General features: G+C 44.2%; 1 protein-coding gene across 1 annotated transcript in view; it reads left to right on the plus strand.

Moving 5' to 3' along the window:
• PLCH2 (phospholipase C eta 2) overlaps positions 1 to 22,838 on the plus strand; it is a 727,403-nt gene that overhangs the window by 34,534 nt on the left and 670,031 nt on the right. Inside the window, exon 2 of the mRNA XM_030185738.1 lies at positions 10,624 to 11,142. Coding sequence (XP_030041598.1) covers positions 11,007 to 11,142 — 136 coding nt within the window. The 5' untranslated portion in view covers positions 10,624 to 11,006. The remainder of the gene's footprint in view (positions 1 to 10,623; positions 11,143 to 22,838) is intronic.

Here is a 22,838-nt window from a genome sequence, read left to right on the forward strand (position 1 = left end):
GCACAGATATCTCATGCATATTCTCTATAGATATCCTGAAATTCAGCCTGGTTAATTGTGCCTCCAGGACAGGGTTGAGAAGAAATTGATCCCACTGAATAAAGTCACTGGTGTGGTTCAGTCTTCTGAATACCTGATGTTGATTCTGCTGTTAACATGATGCATTACTGTGAGTGATTGTGTCCACAGATATCAAGGGATAAACAGGGTCTGCCCTGGGCTAACTGGCATCTTGTAATTGGTGCCCATCTTCCCTTCAGAAGTATCTTGCACAGTGCTTTCACCTTCTGGTGTCTCCAGCACATCATTCTTCTTTCTCTCTCTCTCTATCTGCTCAGCATCCTCATCTCTCCATTCTCCATTCTCTGAATAGCACCAGTTTCACCCCAAACCACCTCTTTTTTTCTCCACTGTCCACTTGATGTGAAAGGATAGATAAGAAGGGGGGGGGGGGAGGAAGGCCAGTGTGGCAGTACCTCTTGATAAATGGTACCTGTGTGATTACAAGTTACATTCCACAAAAACCAGCCCAAAATGTATAGCAGGAAAGCCTCTGCCTGTTCAGAAATGGATGGACAAAGAAAACAACAGGGTAATCGATCTGCAAACTCCAAGATGGAAAACAGACAAAGCAGATACGTATATGAAAAAAACAATATTTAAGGAATTAAAATCAAAATGAAATTAACAAGCCTTGACTACATTTGCATGCTATTTGCGCTAAGGCCTGGCACACTCATTGTTTGCTGCGCTAGACCCCTCCGATCATTCTGAGCTGGTAAATATGAGCGCTAGTACAGCGCTAATGACCCGCGTTTACTTATCATCATCGGCACCTTCATTCTCAGATTGTAGGCAATGTTATCAGGAGAACTTTGACCATCAGCTGTAAAACAGCATTTCAAAACAGTTGACTGAAGGATGGCCTTGTTGAACATGATTAGGTGTGGTTGAAAAAAGCCATGATGCCTTTTGAAGTTCAAAATAATCTTCTGTAAAAAGAAAGTAAAAGTTGTTTCTCACATACCGTCTTGGGAAGGGACGTGGGGTGGACTCTGGGCTTTGTGCTGATGGCTGAACGCTGACATAGGATTACCATCACCTGCCTCCATCCATTTCTGGTTGGAAAACAGACAAAGCAGATACGTATATGAAAAAAACAATATTTAATGAATTAAAATCAAAATGAAATTAACAAGCCCGACACAGGCCGTGTTTCGCCCAACTGGGCTGCATCAGGGGCTACAATATTTGTCCTAATTGTCGCTTATAGAATACAGTTAGCCGGAACTGTTTACTGCGTAGATTTTTTAGGCGCCTTATATAGAATGCGGCCCTCAATTTGCAGAAACCCAACTAAGAGCAGTTACGTGTGGAACTGCAAATTAATGCCAATTAGCAATACCAATTATTGGTTGTTACCGCCAATTAGCATCTAATTTGCCAATAAAATTACATGCGTAACTGGCACCATTTTATAACTGGCGCACACAACTTTGTGTGCTAAGCGCCAAAATATAGGGGGTTTTTGTGCATATACATTTTACAACATATATACGGCTGCCCAATGTTATAAAAGTCCTCCAGTTGTACTTATAGGAAAAGCCCTATAAAACACCCCCCTCCCCCTCACACATAAAAGAAATACACAGAAGGTAAGGAGAATGAAAGTGTCTAGCTTATTTGTTCATACTGCAGCTTCCTGCCCTCCTGTTCATTTTTATAAGTTCTACTTTGCAAATTTACGCCTTCTGTCAGCTGTTACAGCCAGAGCCCAAGAGTGTTCAGCATAGTATAATCAGCCTTAATGGAACTGAATTCTGGGCTAACAAACGCCCAGTAAGCTAGCTGTAAAATGTGCATTAACAACAGTCCTCATGCATGCTTTAGTGGGTGCTTAATTTGAGGAAGAGGAGACATTTATTAGGGAACAGGAAAGGCAGGCGTAAGCTCTTAACTGTAACATTCTATGCACTGCACTGACATTTTAGGTACGCGGAGAGGTTTCTGCCAAAGTTAAAAACCCATTGTGATTTAGGGGATGGTGTACCCATTAACTTTAAGGACTAGTCGCCCTTATATATCTGCCTAGGGAGGAATTAGCGAAGGCCATGTCTGCTTTTTATCCTCTTCTGATACACGGTCTATTAAGATAAAGTCCTATCTAATATATGACCTGCACAGAATCACTTCCTGGTGCGGCATTATGGTAGATTTTCTCTTTTGAAAAGCCATTAAGCAGATGCTGAATGCTTCTTTGCTGTCTGGAGGAACAGAGCATGGGAAAGGGGACAGATTGGATGGCTCAGCGAATCAGATTAGTCAGAGCTAACTGTAGGGGGAGGTGTGGGGCTCGGGGTGGGTCAGATGGCTTAGGCTTTAGAATGCTGATTTGTACTGGTGTGCCCAGGGCGGCTTAGCTGCTAAGTGAACTAGGCTGCTGCCTAGGGCAGCAGCAGGTGCTGGGGGGGGGGGGGGGCAATAAAGAGCAGCTGCATTCAAGATAAAATAATAGGTGCCAGCCACACAAATACAGAAAACCACTGGCATGCACTTTTATCTGCTGGAAGAGTGGGAAATTTTCAAATAGCCCATATACCTGGATAAATGACTTTTGGAAACTACCCTCATTAGAGTGGAGGAGTGGCCTAGTGGTTAGGGTGCTGGACTTTGGTCCTGAGGAGCTGAGTTCAATTCCCACTTCAGGCACAGGCAGCTCCTTGTGACTCTGGGCAGCTCCTTGTGACTCCATTACCCCATGTAAGCCGCATTGAGCCTGCCATGAGTGGGAAAGCTCAGGGTACAAATGTAACAAACATAAAATAGATACTATTGGAGATTCTACATGGAATGTTGCTACTATTGGAGATTCTACATGGAATGTTGCTATTCCACTAGCAACATTCCATAGGCTTCTGTTTCTGTGAGTCTGACGTCCTGCACATTGGTGATCTGCAAGGGCTGACTTCTACATGGAATGTTGCTAGTGGAATAGCAACATTCCATGTAGAATCTCAGCTAGTAGCAACAGTGCAGGAGTGGCCTAGTGGTTAGGGTGGTGGACTTTGGTCCTGAGGAACTGAGTTTGATTCCCACTTCAGGCACAGGCAGCTCCTTGTGACTCTGGGCAAGTCACTTAACCCTCCATTGCCCCCTGTAAGCTGCATTGAGCCTGCTATGAGTGGGAAAGCGCATGGTACAAATGTAACAAAAATAAATTTAAATATATTCAAGTGGGGAAAGCATGCAGAGCATGGCTCAAGGAATTCTTTCCAAGCTTTCTGTTGGGGGAGAAGGGGGATTGGTGTGTGTGTACATGTATGTGCCTGTACATCTTTGTGTATTGGTATGTGTATATGTAACATAGTAATATGGGAGATGATGGCAGATAAAGACCTGTGTGGTCCATCCAGTCTGCCCAACAAGATAAACTCATAGCATAAGGTATGATGTGATACTATGTATGTAAACTTGATCTTGATTTGTCCTTGCCATTTTCAAGGCATAGACTGTAGAAGTTTGCCCGGCACTGGCCTTGTTCTCCAACTTCTGAAGTTGTCATTGAAGCCCCACTCTAGCCCATCCAAATCTGTCTAGCCATGATCAGGGCACAGACCCCTGGGACCCTTTTACAGAGTGGCTCTTTCAGGACTACTGCTGGCCCAACGTGGCCACCGATGGTAGTCCTGCCCCGAACGTGCACCATTTCCAGGGGGAAAAAGAACCCCCCCCCCCCCCGTAAATGGCTTGTGTGTTGATAACCTAGCGGTAATTACATGCTGTCCGGTTACCACCAGGTTAGTGCGAGAGGGCTCCCCGTCGCATGGCCATGCGGTAAGAGTTCTCTTACCGCATGGCCATGTGTGCCTGGGGTCTTTTTACCCGCTGTGGTTAAAAAGGGCCCTGGTGCGCAGGAAAAACAGCCCCTGCTGCCAGCACAGGGCACTTTATCCAGCCGCTTGTTAAATGGGCCCCTGAATACCTGGGTGAAAGTCAAGCCACTTCAAAACTGGCCATGCAAAGGGGCTCACTGGCTTTTTGCAGAAGCTTAAAATCTAGCCCAAAGTTCTGTGACAGAGTAGAAGAAAAATGTATATAGAAGAAAAGACAGCGTGGTATTGTTATTATATTTAAGTGGAACTGCCTGTTAAAAAGGGTGTAGCCTTTCTTTAATTTTAAGGATTTACCAAAAAGAAGAAAAAGCATTTTGAGACTGTTCTGTAATTATGCATCCTGGCCATGCGTATTGCTCGCTGTACTCTGGAAGCCAAACCTCTGCTCTCCCAAGAAACAAGCCAGGACAAGATGCTGCAGTGTAACAGGCGAGATCGGCATGTGGAGACTCCGGCAGCAGAGAGGTGGTGACTTGTTTAAAGACTATGAGCAGGATTCAGGAATGCTTGGCTCTGGGGAACAGAAAGTCTGTAGAATGGAGGTGGGGGTGGGGGGTGGGAAGGAATGTTGTGGTTTCAAGTCTTACACCAAGACAAGAGTTCATAATGAGCCCTGATGCTAAACCAGGGGTGGGCAACCTTTATACACAGGGGGGACACATGAATGTCAGTGTTACCCCTAGAGGACAGCAACATTTTGTAATGTCAGAACCAGAAATGCACAGAACTCCATAGACCTTCTGGATAAATGAATAAATGAGTAAAAATGTAACTAAAAGTGATAAAAACAAACTGCCAGATTGGCTATTCTGAAAATATTTGTAAAATGCAGTATTTAAAATCGCCAAAACTTTGGTTAATGACGCTTTCTGTGTATACTTCCCATGGTCTCAAGGGCCGCATAAAATTCAATGTCAGGTCACATATGGCCCATGGGCCGCAGGTTGCCCACTCTATACTAAAGGGACCTGGCCCTGATGTGCTGGGTAGATTCCGGACCTGTGGGCCTGGAAAACAAAGCTCACTCGCTCTTCAGGGACAGGGTCACATGAAAGACAATTCCATAAGGGGGCGCCATTTATGTGCAGTAATTTGTAGAATAGGTGCACCTATGTGTGTAAATGACATCACTAATTTGCACTTACATGTGGAGGTCTTAGGCGCTAATCTATAAATCACATCGGGGCCCTTTTACTAAGCTTTAGTAGGGCTACCACATGGGTAGTGTGCACCAAATCAACCCTACCACCAGGTAGCGCCGGAGCCCGATGGTAGTTCCAAAATTGGTGTGCACAGTTTCCCACAGTAAGAAATAATTTTCTCTTTTCTCCTGTGAAGTGCGATCCCGGTGGTAATCGGCAGAGCGGCCACGTTGCCATGCACTGCCCCATTACCACACAGGTAGCGCGTGAGCCCTTACTGCCTTCTAAATAGGTGGCATTAAGGGCTCAGGCAGTAAATAACTGCACACTAATTTTAATATTAGCGTATGGCCACTTACTGACCCATTTAAAAAAGGCCTTTTCCTGCCATGGTAAATGTGGCCCAGTGTGCACCAATTTCACACAATTAAACTAGTACAGGCCACTTTTTACCGTGGCTTAGTAAAAGGGTCCCTTTATATGGTCCTTGTGTTCTACTCAGCGGAGGTAACAACCAACTAATTACCAAGAAAGCCCATTGCTAGATTTCATGGCTATAATTACAGGTCCTAGTTCCATATAGCAAAATAATTTCTCACTGTCAATTACTCCGGACCTCAGCGGTGACTTGTTTCACATGGGAGACTTAGCCTCGTGATTTACTCTACTCTTCATTGGTTCTTGTATTTTATGCATTTAAACCCAACATATTTATTATATTTTTGCCTAAATTTAAACTTATCTTCTCTCTTCTATCAGGACCTTAGCCAACATGGGCCATGTTTCACTCGAGCTGCGCCAGGGCCTGGTCTCAGCCAATCAGCTATCGTATTCAAGGTGTATATCTATCTCTGCTCTTTATAATTTAATAAAGAGTCTCTATTTCCTCCCGACCACCCCAGTTCCAATTTGTCAGTAATTTGCCATTTAATATCTGTTTCAGCATGTTGTTTTTCCAACCAATGAGCAACTAAAGGGGCCGTTAAGACCTTACAATGTGTTCTTGATTTATGTTCTGTAAGCTTGATCTTAATAGGTCTTGAAGACCTCCCAATCCACAAGGACATTGAACAGCATATATAATTTCTGAGTACTCACAAATAGTGAGTGACTTAGCCTATATAACTTGGTTATGTACTTGCCAGCTGTCCCTCTCAATGGTGGTGTTATACTATTGACAATTTCAACATTGTCTGTGTCCAAAATCTGATGTTTCATAAAGTGGATAATCTATTCTTTTCCCAAAGTTTTCTTCTTAAATAAGCTATGAGAGGTCATTCTTCAAAACACTATCTCTTGCTCCTGCTACTTAACTCTCTGTTGCCTCACAGCAAATGCCCAAGCTCTCTCTCTCTCTGCCCCACAATTCTTTCTCTCCACTTTTCAGGAAGACCCCAGTTCTCGCCTTCCCTCACTCCCTACCAAGTCATTCCCCCCACCCCCAGCAAGACCATCAGCTCTCTTACACCCAATCCCTTGTTCTCTAACTCTCTCCATCATGGTTTGAGCTCCAGGCTGCATGGAAGGAGGATGCAGCCTGAGGTGCATCTGCTCCTTTTCCTCTTGTCATGCTCAGTATGCGTGTGGGGAGTGGGGTGGGGGTGGAAAGGAGAGCATGGAGGAAGCGGCATTAAAAATAAGCCACTTCTGCCTTATTGTAGCCTCTTGATCCTTGTTCTGAACTCTACGCAGCAAGTGTATAGTTCTGCATTGCAGACTGCACGTTACTCAGAATTCCCCAGGAGTAATATCCTGTTATTATATGATTACTGCAAGCTGCTTAGTAATTATAATAAGTGGTATATCAAATATTAATAAATTTGAAACTTGAAAACCTGATTGGCTGGGTGTGTCCCAAGTACTGAGTTGAGAACCCATGATAAAGTGATGCCTTTCTACTGGACTAACATAAAACATTTCTTGAGTAGTTTTAAGGAACTGACACTCCTTCCTCAAGTTGAAACAGGTGAGAGCAAGAGGTGACACTGCCAGAAAGTGCAAGTGAATCATAGATCATATGACAAGGATAGGGTGAAGGAGGCATAACGAGTTAGGTGACAGAAAGGGGACAGAGGGAAAACCAGATTATACCCAATAGTGAATTTAAAATCTCCAGTCACTATGAAGACTTTTCATGTTAGTATTGACATATTGGGATCAACTCAGATTTATGGATTGCTCTGAATTTTTGGGTTCGATATTCAATGGATTTATTTTTCTAACTTTGAGCGTTATGCTCTTAAATATGCCTAACTTTATCTTCAAAATTCAAGGGCAAAGAAATTAGGAGCTGAGTGCTGATTTTCAGCACTAGGCTTATAAATTAGGCTTCATAAATCTAGGCAACTAAAAATAATTTTTAAGCTCCATTAAAATGAATTTTCAACAGAAAATGTATGCTCCCAAATTTGGTTGAAAATAGGACATAAATTTAGGAGCATAAAAATTAGGAGTCCTGCTTTTTTTGAACATTAGGCTCTGTGGGCCTGATATTCCACGTTTTGACATTTAACCAGCTGTGAAGAACCACATAAAGATAGGACTGAGTTTTACTTCATTCTGTTTGTGCAGTTATTTTAACCGGTTAAGAGCCAACTCCAACCCCGGAATGTCCTCAAAATAGCCAGTTTGAGCCTGAGCACTAATTGGTTATTTTCAGTGGATTATGGCGCTACACGCTATTCTATAAATGGCACCCAACTCTGGCCACCAATTACTGAATTTAGTCCAATGTGTCAAGTGTGGTAACGCAAGAGCAAACCACAGAAGAAACTAGCAGATCATAGGATAAGAGAAGCATCTTGGACAACTCCCACAATTCGAAGGGAAGGGACAAGTGGCAGAACGTGATGAAGTAGAGTTGGGACAACAGAAGGCATAGTCGGTCAAACAGCAGAAGAGAGGGTCAATGTACACACAACAATGAGGATATAAAAAACGATCAAGGGCCGTTCAAGCATGGGACGGTCAGGAGTCCTTTATTAGACCCAACGTGGGCCATGTTTCAGCGACAAGCGCCTGAATCAGGAGTCAACAGAATCGATCTATTTAAAATAATGAGCTGAAAGCCCCCCCCCCCAAAAAAAAATTAGCAGACCAAATCAGAATCAAAGTGTGAAAACCACAGAGAGTGAAAATGCATCATAATAAAGGACTCTTGACTGTCCCGTGCTTGAACGGCCCATGGTGCTTTTTTGTATCCTCGTAGTCTGTCGGTCAGACAGTCACATTACTTTGGATTTGAGAAGATTTAATATGAGGTGATTTAAGATCAACCAATCAGCTGTTGCTGAGAGACAGGAGTTTAGATTGGTGAAATCAGGTGAATTTGAGTCAAAGGTGGCTAGCAACTGAATATGTTCAGCGTATAAACTACTACTGATACTGAAAGACTGGATAAGGAGAGGTAGTGGAGAAGGAAGCAAATGAAACTGGAGAAAGAATGGAATGCTGGAGGACATTTATTTATTTATTTATTTATTTATTTATTTATTGCATTTGTATCCCACATTTTCCCACCTCTTTGCGGGCTCAGTGTGGCTTACAATAAGATATGAATAATGGAAATACAATATGGTACAACTTGGTTATGGATTACATTGTGCACAATTGTGCGAGACAATCGAAGTGTCGTTAGGAATATAACAATGGGACATAATGAAACATTGGAAGGAGACAGTGGGAAGCTTAAAGGGCTGAGTTAAGATAAGATGACGTATGGTGTACATATTTCTGTGAGTAGGTGTGTGAGTGATGTGAGATTATGGGGGATGAGAGATTAGAAGTGGATGTATGGTGTATTGAAGAACAGTGAGTGTGGACTCTATGTGTTTTGGCTCTTTCCGTAGATTTTTTCAAAAAGATGGGTCTTCAGTAATTTGCGGAAGGAAGCTTGCTCGTGAGACTAAGACATCAGGGCCACGTCCCTTTAGCATCAGGGTTCATTATAAACTCTTGCCTTGGTGTACGACTTGAAACCACTACTCTTTTATCATACCCCATCTATCTCCATTCCACAGAATGTTCACAACAGTTGAACAGTGGGGTTTTGCTTGGACCAACGACCCTCATAATAACATAAGAGTAGCCATAGTGTGTCAGACCAGTGGTCCATCTAGCCCAGTATCCTGTTTCCAACAGTGACCAAGCCAGGTCACAAGTACCTGGCAGAAACCCAAATCATGGCAACATTCCATGCAACCAATCCCAGGGCAAGCAGTTGCTTCCCCATGCCTATCAGAATAGCAAACTATGGACTTTTCCTCCAGGAACTTCTCCAAACTTATGATGATCAGATTTATTTATTTTTATTTTTTTTAATTTATGTTACATTTGTACCCCGCGCTTTCCCACTCATGGCAGGCTCAATGCGGCTTACATGGGGCAATGGAGGATTAAGTGACTTGCCCAGAGTCACAAGGAGCTGCCTGTGCCTGAAGTGGGAATCAAACTCAGTTCCTCAGTTCCCCAGGATCAAAGTCCACCACCCTAACCACTAGGCCACTCCTCCAGTGTTGCTACTATTTGAGATTCTACATGGAATGTTGCTATTCCACTAGCAACATTCCATGTAGAAGTCGGCCCTTGCAGATCACCAATGTGGCCGCGCAGGCTTCTGCTTCTGGGAGTCTGACGTCCTGCACGTACGTGCAGGACGTCAGACTCACAGAAACAGAAGCCTGCGCAGCCTTCTACATGGAATGTTGCTAGTGGAATCTCTAATAGTAGCAACATTCCATGTAGAATCTCCAATAGTATCTATTTTATTTTTGTTACATTTGTACCCTGCGCTTTCCCACTCATGGCAGGCTCAATGTGGCTTACATGGGGCAATGGAGGGTTAAGTGACTTGCCCAGAGTCACAAGGAGCTGCCTGTGCCTGAAGTGGGAATTGAACTCAGTTCCCCAGGACCAGAGTCCACCACCCTAACCACTAGGCCACTCCTCCACTATTGCTACTATTTGAGATTCTACATGGAATGTTGCTATTCCACTAGCAACATTCCATGTAGAAATCGGCCCTTGCAGATCACCAATGTGGCCGTGGCCACGCAGGCTTCTGCTTCTGTGAGTGCAGGACGTCAGACTCACAGAAACAGAAGCCTGCGCAGCCTTCTACATGGAATGTAGAATAGTAGCAACATTCCATGTAGAATCTCCAATAGTATCTATTTTATTTTTGTTACATTTGTACCCTGCGCTTTCCCACTCATGGCAGGCTCAATGCGGCTTACATGGGGCAATGGAGGGTTAAGTGACTTGCCCAGAGTCACAAGGAGCTGCCTGTGCCTGAAGTGGGTATCGAACTCAGTTCCTCAGTTCCTCAGGACCAAAGTCCACCACCCTAATCACTAGGCCACTCCTCCACTCCAGGACTGATCTCTAATAATTTATCTAGAGATGTATTAGTATCTGCTGACTATACGATTCTCCATGTTTTTTTTTGTTTTTACAATGTTCAATCATCCAGTCAGACATGTAACTCCAAATGAGCACTTGCAATATTGGAATCCTTCTGGTCTTTCTGCCATTAACAGTTTCATGTTTCTTCTTATGACTTTGTCTTTTTTTTCTCTTTTTTTTCACAGATCTGTGACGTAAAGAAGAGGTGGGGAAGGAGCCTTGCTAGTCCCCCCCACCCCCACCCAGTTTGAGGTTGTGTCTCTGTACAAATCAACAAACTAGCACTACTCACCCTGGAGTAACTCACCGCTTGATCCAGGTGACAGTGACCCCGTGGTGCACTGGCCTGCCTGCAATGACAAAATCTAAAGTGGAGGCATCTTCCAGACAACTTCGTTACGGAAAGCCCAGTGAAACAAAGAAAGCTCTTTCACTAATCAGACTTTTTTTTTCCTTCGAAAAACCTCTTATTTCCACTGGAAATGAACTTTTATAAATGGTTGCTTTTTTGAAAATTGCTCAGCATTTCATATCTAATTTTAACAAAGTGATATATATATATATATGAATGTCGGTAAAGGAGTACCCAGAAGATTTGAAAATGGCTTTGGCATCTCCCTTAGGCTCTGGGAAGCCTGATGATTCAGCAGGCCTCTCTAAGGACCCTGCCCATCAATTCCTGTCAGAAAACATCATTCATGTAGGTAAGTACAGCAAGCTTTCTTCTTAACATTATTTGGCAAGGACAACTGTGCTTGGCTTGGAGTTCTTTTGTTGTTGTGTATTAGGACTGCAAAACATCTTAACGTTGTCTCTTTCTGTCATGGATTTGGTGTAAATGCAGACTTACGCTAGTATTCTACAATGGTAGATGCACACACAACTGTTATAGAATTCACACTTAGGACTAGATTCCATAAATTGCGCCTAAAAAAAAAAATCGGCTCGGAAAAAACACGCACTTAATGCTAGTCTATAAACCTCGCCTAAAGTTAAGTGCGGTTTACAGAATACCCATGTTGGCCGTCCTTGTGACTAAAATTAAGACACAGCCATTTATTCCAACAAAAACCTGGTGTAAGTGCCAACGCCTAATTTAGGCGCAGATCAGGCATATTGTATAGCAGTGCGTGCAATTTTTAGAAACGCCATTGCCCCCTTTTGCCGCAACTTTGTAAAAGGACCCCTAAAAGGCTGACGGGAGTCTGAGTTTGAGTGCATGTTTGAACAAAAACAAAAGTGTCAGCATATATTGGCATCTGTTTCTTCTGCGCATAATTATCAATCTTGAAAAATTCTATGCGCAAGTTGTTTTTCTGAGGCTAATATTTATACACAAAACACTTCCATTTTTGTTCACACATGTACACAAGAAGCCATGCTTACTGTAAAACGTTTGTGCACAACGCATCCGGTAGGCTTCCCCCTCCTCCAATTAGAGTGCAGAGTCAGCGTGCAGAAAATGTGCATATACTTAGCTTTGTACATGGTACGGAATTACGCTTGTGGTAGACGCCATGCGTGCGGTTTTGTGCATTGTCCCCAGATTCAGTGAGCAGGCAGGAAATCATATTTAAGAGTTCTGTTTTAACGTCATTTCAATTTTTTTTTTTTAAATTTAAGTGTGAGCTTCATAAGAGTGTGCTGTGGGGTGAACTTCAGAATAACCACTTTGAAAGTGGCAGAAAATGTATCCGAGAATCTGTTCAGCCTGGAAGTCTGATTTACAAACATGTTAATTAATTGGGTCTTCTTCATCAAATAATGTGCAGCTCAATGGTCCTGTTTTCCCTGTTTCAATTAGTTTATTTAGGCTCACCACAATTAACAAACAAGGATAAGGGTTCACTTGATAGCAAAGTTAATTACGTGCTCGTTGCTAACACGATGCTGGAATAAAAGAATCAGAATAGGTCAAAAATGTTCCTGGATGGAGAAATTGCTTGCAGAAGATGGAATTTACAGGTCAATTTAGTAAGCTGGCACCTAACAGTAGGCATCGATAGTGCGCCCGGTTCATAGAATAATAGTGCTTTAGTGCATGATTGGTACACAATGCAACAATGATTTTGCTACTGAAAGAAAAACATGTGATATATACTAAACTGAGCCTGCTGATTCCAAATATGAACTCCGAATTTGCCTGACACTTCTAGATTTTAAGTTATACATGCAAAGCCTATTCACTTATAATATTAATGCATTATATATTGGAAACATGGAGAGCAGATATCAAGGCCGCTGGAATCCCAACAGGATGGGGGACTACTGCTGGTGTTTGCAACGGGAAAATATGACCGGTCACAAACGCAAAAGTAGATGCCTGAAGCACTTTTAACAGTACTGGGCCTTGCTGAAGTAAGACTTTTAAACTGGAATATGAGACTTTTTTAAAAATTTTGTTATTCCATTACATTTTCATATACTGTTTACTACGAAAAAAAACTTTGATATAGATCAGGTAATTGTTGGAGTAAAACTCGTTCTGTAAAAAAATTATTCAATGCTTTCCAAGTGCTTAATTCATTTGGGCAAACTTATGCGTAACAAAATTTCCTGACGTGTTACAACAATTCTGACTTCGGATTTGGAATATGCACACTGAATTTATTTATTTATTTTATTTGCTGCATTTATATCCCACATTTCCCCACCTATTTGCAGGCTCAATGTGGCTTACAATATAATACAACAACAATCACATTGATGGAATAAGAAAATTAGAGTATAAATAACAGATAAGGTGCGAAAAATATATCATGGCAACCATATTAACGGAGTGAAATTTCAACATTGTTGCAGATAAGGTGCAAGGAAATTTTTACATATAATAAGTAGTGAAAAATAGATAAAACATGACATAATGATATCAGGACAAGATATAATAATCAGTAATTAGGGTGTAAGTTGAACTAAACAAATTTGAAAAGGTCCATTTAAATGTTTCTGGTGAAGTTCAGGTGTCAGTTTCTTATGGGGGATCTTTTTTGTACGTCTTTTTGAACAAGTAGGTCTTTAGCAACTTCTGGAAAGGTCATGAAGTCATGTGTTGTTCTGAAGGTGATCGGCAATTCATTCCACAGTTGTGTACAAATATATGAGAAGCTAGATGCATGTATTGATTTGTATTTAAGTCTTCTGCAGCTGGGATAATGAATTTAGTATAGGAAAAATGGTTTTTGCCCAGTAGCACACGAAACTTTTTGTTGTTGTTGTGCTGTGTAATTGGCAGGTACACACATAAGTGCTTGGTGCTATAAACAGAGGGGTTGATATTCAAAGCGATTTATCTGGCCAGTTAAGTCACCTGTTTGGGGCTTACCACTAATTTTCAGTGACATTTAACTGGCTAGTGCCAATTTGGATCCTTTTATTAAGCTGTGCTAGCGTTTTTAGCGCATGCTAAAAATAGGCGCGCTCTAAACGCTAGAGACGCCCATAGGAATACATTGGCATCTCTAGCATTTAGTGCGCACTAAAAACGCTAGTGTGTCTTAGTAAAAGGAGCCCTATGAGAATAACTGCTCAGTGCTGGGCTACAAACAGGCTGTTTGGGGGATGTTCCGGGGGCCGGAGTCAGCATTTGACCGATAAATTGCTGATATTCAGTACTTAACCGGCCAAGTTAACCACATAGTCAGTTCTAAGTTTATGCGGCGCCCCGTAGCCAGTTAAGGGGTCCTTTTACAAAACTGTAGTAAAAAGTGGTCTGTGTTAGTGTGGGCGCATCTTTTGGGCGCACTGGGCCACTTTTTACCGTGGCAGGGAAAAAGGCCATCTTTTAATGGGAGTGCGCAAAAAATAAAATTAGTGCGCACCTATTTATGGCCTGAGCCCTTACCACCAGCCATCGACATAGCTACCCACGCGGTAACCATGTAGCAGCGCCAATGTGGTCATGCTGCCAATTACTGCCGGGAATGGCCCTGTGGTAGAAAATAGAAAAATATTTTCTACTGTGTGATTTGATGCACGCCCTTGCGGAAACAGGAAATGAGGGCGGGACCAGAGGTGAGAGAGAGAAGGGCCGAGCCTGCACGCCTTTTACCGCTGCTGACGGCCGCCTTAACCCCGACTTGGTAAGTGAAGATGACTTCTAAAATTCGGAGTGAGGGGTGCTGGAACTGGAAGGGAGGGAGGGAGGGGGGACGACCCTGGAACTGGGAGGGAGGGAGGGAGGACGACCCTGGAACTCGGAGGGAGGGAGGGGGGACCTTGGAACTGGGAGGATGGGAGGGAGGGGGGCCCATGGCATACACTCTCATTCTCACACACACACTCGCAGCCAGTCTCACTCTCTCTGTCACACACACACATTAGCACATTCACTCTCTCTCTCTCTCTCTCTCACACACACACAGTCACTCTCACACACACTCTCTCAAACATACACACTCCGAGAAAAACCTTGCTAGTGCCCGTTTCATTTGTGTCAGAAACGGGCCTGTTTTACTAGTATTCAATAATGTCTTAAGCCTGTCAGGCTGTTACAGTATTGGCGCTAAAATAAGGTATCAGTTTATAGAATTTCTGCCTTAGTTCCGGATCTAACTGTCAAGATGTTGTCATATCTGGGAATGTTCTTATAGCGGGAATAGCCTCCATTGCAAGGAACAAGTTCAAACTCAGATTTAAGGTTTGGTCAATCCCATCGGCTCATTTCATTGAGTCCAAGGGTTTTGGATGCAGTTTTTTGAATACTAGATTCCGGCACTGGCCACAGTAGGTCCTATGACAAAACTGTTGTATAAGAATATATACGCACACACATAGATTGTTTTGTTTTGGTTGGGGGTTTTTTTTTGGGGGGGGGGAAGAAATGCATTTTTCCTTTGCATAGTGATCAGGATTGCACCCGTTTTTGCACAAATCTAAAAATTGTTTAAGAAGTCACATGTAGAGCACCCAGCATGGGGCAAATGTTTTTCCTTGTCAATTTTGACTCTGAATTTTTGATTTTGTAAGTGAAGTATGATTTTATAAAGAGAAATTTATTCCACATTAAGGACCACTCTGGGACATTGCAATATATTTTCCTAAGTGAAGTGTTCTCCTAACAAAGATTCCTGCCTTACTATTTAAAGAAAAGGATAATTGTTTCCACATTTTAAGAAACAAGTATCTTGCAATTAGAGGTTACCTGAAGTAATGCCAGAACCATGCTGTGTCTTGAGTCATCTTGGCATTAGTGGAGGTATAGCAAGGAGTCAAACATCCCTGTGCTCTTATATTCTCCATTCTCCTTAGCCTTTTTTAACACTTACACGGCTGTATACTTGTGTAGAAATGCACAGGACTACAAAAGTGTGTGTACTTTTGTGTGGATTGCACATATGTGTTCCAGAGGGTGGACTTGGGATGGACATACATATTTAATAAAACATGTGCAGACACATATAGGAAGGAGTTCAATAAGTTAGCATAGCCGCCGAGAGGGGGGGGCAGGGGGGACAAAAAGGGCCCGGCGCCGCAGTCCCACCCGCCCTCCGTCGTCGACCGTCTGCCACCGGGCCGGGACCCCTGCATTGAAATCACAGTGCCTCTCACCTCCATGTGAAAGCGCTGCAGGCAGCAGGGCAGCAGATCGCCTCTCTTCGGGCCTCCTTCCCTCCCTGTGTCCTGCCCTCGTCTGACATAACTTCCGTGAGGGCGGGACACAAGGAGGGAAGGAGGGCCGAAGGGAGGCGATCTGCTGCCCTGCTGCCTGCAGCGCTTTCACACAGAAGTGAGAGGCGCTGTAATTTCAATGCAGGGGGCCCGGCCCGGTGGCAGACGGAGGGGGTGAGCGGTGGCGACCTCGGGGGGGTGGGGGGGTGGCGGCGGCGACTTTGGGGGGGGGGGGGGGTGGAGGGGGGAGCGGCGGGGGTGGGGCCCTAGGGGCGGCCTTGCCCCGGGTCCGGCCCAGTCTCTCGGCGGCCCTGTAAGTTAGTGCTGGGAAATAATCAGCGCTCTGCACGATTCTATAAAGGGCGTGTGCCCTTTATAGAACCACACTTAGCGCTGATTCCTGTATCTAACTTCAGGTGCCAGACTTACAGGTGCTGAAACCTGGTGTAAACGTTGATACCCAAGTAAGGTGCGCTGAGGACGAAATTCTGTAACTACATGCAACTTTTTGGAACGCCCCTGACATGCCGTGGCCACGCTGTCTTTTGAGTTGTGCGCTAGTAGAGTTTGGCGCCTAGAGATCCATGCCGAAATGCAGGCTTTATTCTATAACAATGCACATAATGTAATTGGCATAACAAGCAAATTAGCGTTGATAACAGCAATAATGAACACTAATTGGCAATAATTATAATTGACGTGCATAACTTGGTAAGGGTATTCTATAATGCAATGTGCTTAACTTCTAACGTGCAGGCAAAAAGGAGCGTGGTTATGGGCAGGGAAATGGGTGTTTGGTGGGCATTCTGAAATTTACGCATGTAGTTATAGAATATGGCCCAGTGTGCATAAATATATACGTTGGGATTTACACCACATTTTTGTTGGTGTAAATGGAGGCGTGTAGTTTTAGGTGCTGGGATATCAACTACGCGCATTCTATATACCGCGCCTAAATCTACGCTTAGTTGGCATTGTTTTCCACACAGATTTTTTAGGCACCATATATAGAATCCCCCATGCCTTAGCACAAATCCTAAGTGGTGCCGCCGAACCCCCCCCATTGCCGAACCCCCCGCCACCACCACCACCACCAACAACAACAACTTTGACCCCCCCCCCTGCGGACGACCCCCCCCCTCGCTGCCGCCGTCGCCTACCTTTGCTGGCAGGGGACCCCAACCCCCACCAGCTGAGGTCCTCTTCTTCCGGCGCAAGGCTTCGTTCTGTTTCTGTGAGTCTGACGTCCTGCACAGAAACAGAAACGTGCAGGACGTCAGACTCACAGAAACAGAACGAAGCCTTGCGCCGGAAGAAGAGGACCTTGGCTGGCGGGGGTTAGGGTCCCCCGCCAGCAAAGGTAGGCAACGGTGGCGGGGGAGGGTTGGCGGCTGGAGGGGGGGGTTGAGAGGGTCTTTGGCAGGAGGGTCCAGGGCCAAATCTACGGGGGCCCAGACCCCCATGGCCCCACGTAGCTACACCACTGGTGCCAGTTAACTTCAGTAATTGTTTGTTAGCACCCAATTGTTGATAGTTAAGGGTTCATTACTCAATTAATTTATGCAAGCATATTGGGCATGTGTACAAATGTAAGCATGCAAATCTGTGCATCATGTATAGAACCGGGGGATTGAGTGCACAGACACATTCTCACTTGCCTTGGAACAGGTTTATATTTGAACATTTATGCTGTATTGGGAATTACAGTAGGAACCTGTTTTAAAAAAGGCATATAGGGACCCTTTACTGTTAACTCCTTATGCTTGTTCCAGCTTTGCAGAGAAAGGGAGAATACAATGCACTTCATTTCTGTTGCTCTTGAAATGGAAAATGTATTTTCTTGGAGATTCATGTTGTGGTGTTTCACTTTGGGCATGAACACGGCAATCCCCCCCCCCCCCCCCCCACCATCTTTTTCACATAATAGGCACTGACTTCAGTTCTGCAAAATTTTCAAGCTGTGTAGATTTCCAAATATCTTCAGGTATTAAGCTGGAGGTATTTTTTTTCTCATGCTGCAAGAATTTAGAAAAAAAGGAGACAGGAATTTGCTCAGAGATGAGAGAAAATGGAGGGGTTTAGGGCATTGGTAAAATGTGATTATCTCTGGGAAAACATGGCTAAAGTCACCAAAAATATGAGCTTTTAGGGGTCCTTTACCAAGCTGCGTTAAAAGGGGCAGTGGTGATGTCAGCACATGGATTTTTTGTGTCCTGCAGTCACTTTTAACATGGCGGTAAAATGGACGCTATGCCATATGTTATTGTAATGGTCACGTGCTAATTTCCCCATTAGCATGTGGTCATTACTGCAGGAGCCCTTACCGACACCTATTTGCGCTAATCAGGTAGTGTTCGGTAATTTACCCGTGCTACCCGATTGGCCAGGGACGGGCACTGAGGGTGGTCTGGGCCCCCTGCCTGGATGCTGCCTGACACCCCCCTACCACTGCAGCTGCCCCCCCACCGTCCCAGTCCTACCTGAGGGGTCCTGGTAGACTGGTGGCCTCTGCGGAGGAGCATGTTCTTTTCTGCCTGCTGCGCTGCCTCTATTCCCCCGCCTGCTGGTGCTGCCGAGTTTTCAAAATGTGGCCAAGACTTCCCACAGTAGCCTCGTGGGTTTCAGTCTCGTGAGACTTCAGTAGGGAGTCTCGGCCGCCATTTTTAAAATACAGTGGTGCAGGGCGAGGGGGGGGATAGCGGCAGGCCAGCAGGAAAGAACATGCTCCACCCCGCTGAGGCCACTATATCACCAGTGGCGCACCGGGCATCCAGGTAGAACCTCTGGGCCCTCGGGCACTGCCCGGTTGCCCGAATGGTCAGTCTGCCTCTGTGATTAGTGCAGACACACCTAATCTCTACCCATGTGCACGTCTCCCACACTGGAAAATAAAAAATGTTTTCCAGTGCGGGATTAGTGCACGCTGAGCGGGAAACTACCATGGGATGCCTCAGCTCGTTCCGTGGTAGTGTCATTTTAGTGTGTTGTAGGCCTGTGTTAGGCCTACTGCGCCTTAGTAAAAGGGGCTTTTAATGAATTATATTAGAGCAAACAGTTTGCAATACAACAGTCCAAACCCTATCCTTCTAAGTGGAAAAAATAAAAAAGTTACAGAAGTTCAAACTTGTGAAAAATGAGCATTCTCAACATTTTGCATCTGCGACTTTACTCATGTTTTCCCAGAGATGGTCACAAATAGTTCTCTCCTTCCTACAAAGATTTTTCTGCTATACATAACTGTTTGCTGTTTCTCCGGATTGGACGGAATAAATGCTTTCAGGTGTGTGGGTAAACATGCGCTGATTCTCATTGAGGCCTTGAGTGCAAAATACAGATCCTGAGAGGAGGTGGATACCTGGATCAAAGAGACACCCGGCCTGGGGGCAATATTATTCTGTTCTAAAACAAATAGCCTAACAGCGTGGGAAAGTGTTTTGGTGATGATTCTTGTTTACTACGTACATGCTACCTTATCATAACTTCTTTTGGGATTCGTATTTGAGTAGAATCATACCCCCGGATTCTAGTGGAGTGGAGGAGTGGCCTAGTGGTTAGGGTGGTGGACTTTGGTCCTGGGGAACTGAGTTCGATTCCCACTTCAGGCACAGGCAGCTCCTTGTGACTCTGGGCAAGTCTCACTTAACCCTCCATTGCCCCATGTAAGCCGCATTGAGCCTGCCTTGAGTGGGAAAGCGCGGTGTACAAATGTAACAAAAAATAATAAAAAATATAAAGGCCACTCAGAGTCGGGTACCCAAATTTAGGCACAGATCCCAGATGTGCACATAAACTAATTAGTCAATTAGACACCAACAGTTGATTATTGGACTTAATTGGCACTAATTATGAGTTACATGCACATCTGCATGGAATGTTGCTATTCCACTAGCAACATTTCATGTAGAAGCCTGCCCTTGCAGATCAGCAACATGGCCGCGCAGGCTTCTGTTTCTGTGAGTCTGACGTCCTGCACGTATGTGCAGGACGTCAGACTCACAGAAACAGATGCCTGTGTTGCCGCATTGGTGATCTGCAAGGGTAGGCTTCCACATGGAATGTTGCTAGTGGAGGAGTAGCCCAGTGGTTAGTGCAGTGGACTTTGATCCAGGGGAACTGAGTTTGATTCCCACTGCAGCTCCTTGTGACTCTGGGCAAGCCACTTAACCCTCCATTGCCCCTGGTACAAAATAAGTACCTGCATATATGTAAACCACTTTCAATGTAGTTGCAAAAACCTCAGAAAGGTGGTATATCAAGTGCCATTTCCCTTTCCCCTCCTGGACTTTGGGAGCAGTTGCTTTCTCCCCTCGGTGACTTGGGCCCATAATCTATTGGGATGAAGAAAATAAAACTGGGACTACACAGAAGACTGATAGACAAGAGGACGGTGTACCACAGTCACTGCAGAAACAAGCCCAGGAGAGGGAACGCTGGTCTTATCATTGCAAATTAGCTAAATTACATTGTGGCGACACTTACGAGGTAAAACCAGGTGACAACTAAAGGGGGTTGCCTGTGGTATTAAAACGGCATATCAGACCTTGCTTGGGTGCAGAAGCTTTAAGGACACAATCACCCTATAATACTAAAAAAAATGTGTTAATGCATGAAAGGGGTTTCCCCATTTTGCATCTAAGATTTAAGTTTCAAATACAAAAGTTCAACAGCTCCTGCAAGGAATAAAATGGAGCATCCTTTAACCACAGTTTTATTTCCTTACAACTTCAAGAAGACGAAACATTCCCCATATGCACAAAATTCTCCATCAAATGCTACATTTAAGCATAGAGCAGACATTCTGTAATACTTTATAGAGATGTTTCTGCTTGCACTGAGGAACAAATGAAGGCGGTTTACAACAATAAGCCAAAAACAAGTAAGGTGAAGGAAAAGAACTCCAATTTAAAAATAGGAAAGAATTAAAAACAAGCACTTGGCAGCATTCCAACAAAGTAGGCAATTTTCCTGCTTTTCATCCCTATAAGCAGCGGCCTTCCCCAAGACTACCTTAGTAACAGTTTATGGACTTTTCTTCCAGGAATTTGCTCAACTCTTTTTAAAACCCAGCTGTGCTAACTGCTTTTACCACATCCTCTGGCAACCAGTTACAGAGCTTAATTATGTGTTGAGTGAAAAAATATTTTCTTCTTTTTGTTTGAAATGTATTACTGTGTAACGTCATGGAGTGCCCCCTTGTCTTTGTTCTTTTTGAGTGATTAAGTAGACGGATGGTGTATTGCTGATTAACGGTAGTTCAATGTAACACAAAGCAATTAAACTCTCAATATTTAGTTCAGTTGTTTAGACATAATGGAGGAAAAGACTTCAGATGCTCAACCGTTTATACATCAACCCTTAGATTAGCATTTTGTGGTTGATGCCTGCAATATCTCTCACTGAAGAAAAAATTCTTCTTATCATGGATATTAGGCTAGCTCTTCATTAGTCAAAAAAACCTCTGTATTTTACTACTACCTTTTCTAATACTTTGAAATATAGGCTGCACTTATCTGAGCTTGTGACCGGGCTGGAGACGCTCTACAGCAAGCTTCTGTTTCACAAAGAGCTTTAAGAGCGAAGACCTCCGCCGTATTAAGGAAGTCTTTTCCTCCATTATATCTAAATAACTGAACTAAATATTGAGAGTCTAATTGCTATCTTTTTGAGTGAACAGTTGGTTTGCATTTACCTGTTCCACTGCACTCAGGATTTTATAGACCTCAATCATATTTCCCCTCATGTGTCTCTTCTCCAAGCTGAAAAGCCCTAACCTCTTTAGCCTTTCCTTATAAGAGAGTCATTCCATCCCCTTAATCATTTTGGTCACCTTTCTCTATCCCAGTAGCGTAGCCATGGGGGACCCTTTGGTGGCCCGAGACTCTCACTTTGGGTTTGGGGCCCTCCAAACTGCAGTACTCTGCATGGCTGGTTGGGATGCCCAAAACCCACCAGCTGAAGAGTTCTGCAGCCTCCAGTGTGAGGAAGTCTGCAGTGTGCTTTCTAGCTGGCTTTCGTGGCTGAAGAATATGCTACTTCATACTTCAGCTGGTGGGGCTTGGACATCCCTGCCAGAAAAGGCAAAATTTGAATTGGGGGGGGGGGGGGAGAACAGAGAGGAATGGGTGGCCCCTCCAGTCCACCCTGCCCCCCCCCAAAAAAAATAAAATATGGGCTGCTGGCTACACCCATGCTCTGCACCTTTCCTAATTCCTCTGTGTCTTCTATGAGATGCAGAGACCAGGACTACACACAACACTCGAGGTGATATTGCACCGTGAAGTCATGCTCTTTGTTTTATCCTCTACTAGTAAAAAAAGGCCCGTTTCTGACACAAATGAAACGGGCGCTAGCAAGGTTTTCCTCGGAGTGTGTATGTTTGAGAGACTGTGAGAGTGACTGTGTGCGAGAGAGAGAGTGAATGTGCGAGTGTCTGTGTGTGAGAGAGAGAGAGAGTGAGCCTGGGTGCGAGTGTGTCTGTGAGAGAGAGAGTGTGTGTGTGAGAGAATGAGAGTGTGTGCAAGTGCGTATGTGAGACACAGTGAGAGAGAGAGTGTGTGTGTTTCACACAGATACAGTGTGTGCGAGAGAGAGAGAGAGAGAGTGTGTGTGAGAAACGGACTCTCTGTGAGACTGAGTGTATGAGACGGTGTGAGTGACTGTGTGACACATAGAGAGTGAATGTGATACAGTGTGAGACATAGAGTGTGTGAGAGACAGTGTGAGAGAGTGAGAGAGAGAAAGACATTGACTGTGAGAGAGAGAGAGAGAGTGAGAGAGAGAGAGTGTGTGTGTG

The sequence above is a fragment of the Microcaecilia unicolor genome, chromosome 13 (assembly GCF_901765095.1).
Source record: "Microcaecilia unicolor chromosome 13, aMicUni1.1, whole genome shotgun sequence".
Taxonomy (NCBI): Eukaryota; Metazoa; Chordata; class Amphibia; order Gymnophiona; family Siphonopidae; genus Microcaecilia; species Microcaecilia unicolor.